Genomic DNA, 6,000 nt, shown 5'->3' on the forward strand with positions numbered 1-6,000 from the left:
TTATAAAAGCCAATCTACCAAACTGCAGAATGAAAGGATGAGTGGGAATGAATAAATCGTTTTCACATGTAAACAAAACGGCGTGAACAGGAACTTCGTTTGTCGGTATGCAACTAATATTACATTTCCTTTGTCAAGTATATAATCCATTCAGCCATCCAGAGTGACTGAGATGAAATTATAAATGTTCCGACTTCAGTATCATGACGCGTAGGTGTGGAAAAAATAATCGTACAACCTTTTCGGAGATCGCTGATGACATCATTAACAATTTATCCAGTGTACCTAAAGACTCCTGATGTCAGTCAGAAAGGTATTACAGTAGTGCTGAAAGCCAATTAGTCAGTAGCCTTGTCTGAGTAGCTGGTGAATATTTTCCTGAAGATTAATAGGGAAACACTAAAACCTTTTGAATTTTAGGTAAAGTGCCATCATGTGTATGACGGTAACATTGGAAGATGATGCCCACACCACGTGCCATATCATGCTCTTCACTGATGTACAAAACGCAGCAGAGTTGCGGCAGATGATAATGAAGGGTCAGGTGGAGGCTAGTCTTATTAAGCCAGAGATGGTAAGTTTTTAGGATATGTAACGGTAATGGATATTGGGTACAGAGAAAGTATTACAAAAATAATGAGGGCTAGAAAACATGGTCAGAACACATCACTAGATACTGTAAGAAAACTTTAAAGAAGGACAGCAGGAAGTGTCACCTAGCTATAATACACTACTGTATATACTGTACACCATAGATACCTCTGTAAGATATAGGTAACATTGTGTATCATGTTTAAATCAGTTCTTATATACTGTACAGTATATTCATCCATCCATAATCTAATACAGTGTTGTCCCACATGGAGCATAGGAACCCAGGGCTAGGCAAGTTGGTCCTGATATTTAAAATGAGTGACCAGCCACACTCATCCCTTAGTGGCATTAGATGAGCAATAAACCCCAACAATCTTTTCTTGGAAGGAACAGTTTTGTGGGCTCATTGCCTTTGGTTCCTTCATTTAAAAAAAAAAAAAAAAAAAAAAAAAAAAAAAAAGGAGCCTCTGTGGCATAGTAGTTTGCACCCCACCAGGGTAATAAACTTTGGGAATGTTCACCCAGCCACGTACTCATTGGCGGACACAAGGGGTGCTGTGGTTGAACCAGTATCGCTTACCATAAAGTATGCTTGCACCCAGTCGGCTTATGCTGGCTGATTACACTTGGTTCACAGACTATACACACATCCAAAGCCACTCCAACACTACAATTACACTTACAAGCTCTTCTCACCCTACATACAATCTCTACTAGACAGCCTTAGCCACTTGGTAGAGATACATTGGCTGTATCGTCCTGACTTCAGTCGGGATAGGCTGGTCCTGCAGTGGACACACAAACGGCTGATGAGATGAGATATATATATATTTATATTTATCATGTAAATAAGCAGTCTTGTCTTATATGCAATTATTCATATTGTCCTTATACTGGTCATTACTGTCTCCAGTACAGTTACCATTAGTGAACCCTTTCTATTGGGATGATATCAACAGACCACTCATTAGCTGGCTACTCCCTATCTTGTGTTTTTTTTGCCTTCCTCCAGTCATGTCTCGTCACTCTTTAGCACTTTATCTCTTACTTTCATTGTTAATCTCAGATTTAAAAATGCAGGCATTGGCACCATTTATGTATATGCACTGTTATTAGCTAACCATGTTACAAGTACAGGTAGCTACCATACTTGCCTTAAGGTTGAGCAGAGTGGAAGTGGAATACAAAGTGTATTACAGTATGTTTATAAACAAGAAATTCTCACACACACAGACACAGACACACACACACAAACACACACACACTGGTATGGAATATATGTTTTCTACATCATCAAACCTGACAGTAATCATTATTTTAACTTTCATATATGGTACATGGATTGGGAAAGTTTCAATTATTATGCCTTGGTGTCATGTGTGATGTGAATCAGAGGAGATAGGTAGTCCAAGATAAAATTCATCATTACTCTCTTTTCTATGTAGATTTCTACCAACACCAGGAATAGCTACATGGTTAGCACTTTATCCCATTGTAATACAGAATTTCATAGTGTAGGTTAGAGGCAAGTGAATTGGTCTAGATAATAAGTAAATAAACATCTTATCTTTTCGGGCGGCTCTTTGTTGATAGCTTTTTTCCTGAACTTATTATTGCAGTATTATTATTATTACCAGTATTTTTTTTTTATTCCTACCTACCCATTTTCATGGAAAATTAGGATATGAAGGTAATGACTTTCAGTTTCATGAAACAATTGGGAAAAGGTCAATATGATGATAATGAGAAAAAGATGGTTAGTACAGTATTCAGTACTGTAATAACTGAACAAAATTCATATGATACACCACAAACAGTAAAGTACAGTATATGTTTGTGACTGACCATGGTGCTGGAACTGTTTCAGATAGCAGGAGTGTTCCCAGTGGTGGTGGCAGCCAACAAGGCAGTGAGGTCACGTTCTACAGGGAAGATGGTCACTCGCTCAGTGTACTCCGAGGTCCTCTTTAACCTCTCACCTACTAAAAATGTAACTGGAGTGTGGTTGTTACCGATCCATGGATTGTGTCTTAATATCATTTAACCATTATGCTGTACATCACTCTTCAGTGTTGCATGTCAGATCATATTAAATATTTTAAGTACAGTACTATATCATCACCTTCTTAAAGAAACTGCCTAAGTCATTTTTTGGCGATTTCTGGATTTTTGCCTAAAGCAGTTCTTCATCATGTGGTGCACCTATTGGTATAGCTGCCTTTGCCAGGTCTAGGGTGTGAGTGGTCTGAAATGAGCCTCAAGTTTCTGCCTAAGCCATTGAAAGTTAAAAAATGAGACAGGTTTTTCTTGATTTCCCGAAAAGTAGAAAAAATGACTTAGGCAGTTTCTTTATGAGGGTGACGATATACATTCTGATAGTAAGGTATTATGCATCTGCTTAGTGCTTATTCATTAAAAACATAGTTACAAATATATACAGTCATTTTCTTGTATTATTAACTGAAGCTTCTACAGTGTGCTAAAGATTATACCAGCGAATGTTCCACATATGCTGGGTACATTAGATTTTGATACATTGTATTAAATTTTAACAGAACCAAGTTACCTTTTCCACAGCAGTATACAGTTAGTTACTGTTATGTTTACATGAGAACTCCATTCTTTTTCAGAAATAATTTTAGGACCAGTTAACTCTGACCTCATGTAAGCCTCAGGTCAGAGGCTTACATGAAGGAGTGTTAGTGCCAACTTTAACATATGGATGTGAGACTATGGTGTGGCATGAAAATGAAAAGTCAAGAGAATAGTGGAGATGGGACTGGTGAGGAATGTATGTGGAGTACAGAGAGTGGATAGAATATGAAATAACGTGATTTGTGAAAGATGTGGAGTAAGGAAGTCTGTGGACACCAGAATCGAAGAGTGTACTGAGATGGTATGGTCATGTGGAGAATGGATAACAACAGATTGGTGAAAAAGGTATATCTGAGCAAAGTTGAAGGAGGAAGGAGGTGAGGTAGGCCAAGGAGAAGGTGGAGGGATATGGTGGATGAGTGTGTGAGGAAGAGAGGTTTGGAAGTCAGTGAGGCTAGGGGACTGACAGGAGATCGAGCTGGCTGGATGAATATTACGAGGAGAAGTGCATGATCAGGGATTCAGCATCCCTTTTTAACGGGACAGCATCCGGATTGACTCCATTGGAAATGTTTATGTGAAACTACAGAACATGGTGAATGTTTTTGGCATATCAGATAGTCAGGATTCCGGGGGCATCAATGGTGAATGAATGGAAGCGTGGCCCATTGGACTGGGCAGATTTGGGCTATCTAGACATTGCTACTCTTTACCCTGCCCAAGGGTGGGAAAGGAGGTCCTGATGATGACTAACTCTGACTCCTGTGACTCACCCTTGGATAATAAAATCATCTTGTCTTAGCTGGAGCAGAACAGCAGGTTTGTCCTGACCATGAGAGGGTTATATTTACTACAAACTGCTTCTTACTGCAGATCACAGAATCCCTTAAAACATTCGGGCTGGGAGATTCGGACAAGACGGTGTTGGCGGTGGTGTTAGAGGGAGAGGAGGAGGGGGAGGCAGGCACCCGGGTACAGAAACTAATATCACAGATAAAAGCTGAGGTAAGTACAGTATAGACTCTCATTAGAAGTCTAACATGTATTCCAAAATACTGCAACATTTTGTCCATACAAATGATAAGTTAGTAAAACTGACAGATCAGTCATGTACAGTAGGTGCTAGTGGCACTTTAATAAGCTATTTTTCTGTAATTACTGTTAATGTTTAGTATTATGAGGATGTGTAATACAGAATTTGATCAGCTATAAAATGACATTTGTTATATTGGGAATCTCACGTGTTAACAAGGTTTCTGTATTATGAGTGTTTTACTGGTTTAATTTTAACTGTAGCTTCATAAACTTAGTAAAGTAAAAAGGATGCCGTAGAATGGTATGGGAGACGATGCATATGTAAAAGTTTCATCCAACTGTCTGTTTCTCAGGTGGCGGATCTAAACTTGCTGTCCAGTCTGACTGATGAGGCACGAGTCCGAGCACTGTACAAAATTAGTGATGCCGAGTTGACCATCAGTTCTCTCGCAGATTCTGTGGTGTCTCGTGTGGCATGCAAGGAGTTCCTCACTTTATGACCCTCAGGGTGTATTGATGCTTTTACTTTGACAACATTCTTTTTATACATTTGACTCTATTGGATACATTTATGTGAAGCTACAGAACGTGGTGAATGGTTTTGGCGTATCCGATAGAGCCAGGATTCCGGGGTCTTGAATGATGAGTGAATGGAAGCATGGCCCATTGGATTGGGCAGATTTGGGCTGTCTGGACATTGCTACTCCTCACCCTGCCCTAGGGTGGGAAAGGAGGTCCAGATGATGATGATGATGATAAAAAATTCTCCATGGTATTTTTATCAGTTCGGAGAGATGTTTTGTACTGGGGGTATTAAATACATACTTCATTAACCCCTTCATTTCTAGGGTGCTGTCTTCATCGTCATAAAAATAGTAAATAAATTACAGAAGAGAATGGGTAAAGATGATCAGTTATATTGTTGAGAAGCAGGATTTGCTAGAGAAGTACTGGAAGGTTCTCAGTACTTCTTGTGTTTTCCAGTTAAGGGAATAGTTCCCCCAGGCTAGAAGTCCTTATTAGATCATATAGCCCTGCTAGGTTACAGGAGGGCAGTACCCTTCCTGGCATGGCAGCTACTGGGCGTGCCTCGAACTCACGACCCCCCCCAGTCCCGCGCCCAACGCTTTGCCACTGAGCGACCCTGCTCCCTGTATTTTTCAGTTACGAGTCACAGTTGCCAGTTGGCCTGCTGTTTGTGAGTGGAGGTATTTTGTAAAGTTATGCATTAAATTTTATGCTCTTTTTTTTTCTCTATAATGTTTTATTTATGTGACTGTTTGTTCATCATCATCTGGACCTCCTGTCCCACTAAAGGGCAGGGCAAGGAGTAGCAACGTTCAGACAGCGTAAGTTTGCCCAGTACAATGAGCCACGTTTCCATTCACCAATCATTCAAGCCCACGGAATCCTGGCTCCATCAGATGGGAAGAAAAGGGGGGGGGGGGATATGTAATTTAATTTCAGTTTGTATGGAAAATAATTTAGATTGTTACATAGTGTAAGAAAACTCGGGGGTATTTTCAGTGTCTCCAAGTGGTGGCTGTTGCACATTCGAGAATGTGCTGGAGCTTTAGAGAAGTAGGGAAGGCTATTAAAGGATGTGGAAGAGCCTAGGGGAGTCAGTTTCATTTCAGTTTTAGTTTCAGTGCAGTTCAGTGTGGCCTGGTGAAGATTGTATAACTCTGGTACTTGTGAAAACAGTGAAGTTTAGTTGACAAGCACAAAGTTTAATTATTTGGTGAATAAAGACCGCGAACTTGAGAAGCCAGTGTT

At 40.0% G+C, this 6,000-nt stretch overlaps 1 protein-coding gene across 2 annotated transcripts; it reads left to right on the plus strand.

The window, feature by feature from the left end:
• The first annotated feature begins 70 nt into the window (after positions 1-70).
• On the plus strand, positions 71-5,681 carry LOC145404841 (EKC/KEOPS complex subunit TPRKB-like). Of its 2 annotated transcripts, XM_080276339.1 has the most exons (5): positions 71-105; positions 421-574; positions 2,462-2,584; positions 4,063-4,194; positions 4,578-5,681. In XM_080276339.1, exons 2-5 carry the CDS (start codon positions 434-436, stop codon positions 4,722-4,724), a joined length of 543 nt encoding a protein of 180 aa, XP_080132465.1. In that variant the 5' UTR covers positions 71-105; positions 421-433; the 3' UTR covers positions 4,725-5,681. The 2 variants fall into 2 exon arrangements, with proteins under 2 accessions (XP_080132465.1, XP_080132466.1); XM_080276340.1 differs by lacking the exon at positions 71-105 and having other exon boundaries at positions 357-574.
• Positions 5,682-6,000: the final 319 nt, after the last annotated feature.

The sequence above is a fragment of the Coenobita brevimanus genome, chromosome 65 (genome assembly GCF_032717465.1).
Source record: "Coenobita brevimanus isolate Jiangsu-jjx chromosome 65, ASM3271746v2, whole genome shotgun sequence".
Classification (NCBI taxonomy): domain Eukaryota; kingdom Metazoa; phylum Arthropoda; class Malacostraca; order Decapoda; family Coenobitidae; genus Coenobita; species Coenobita brevimanus.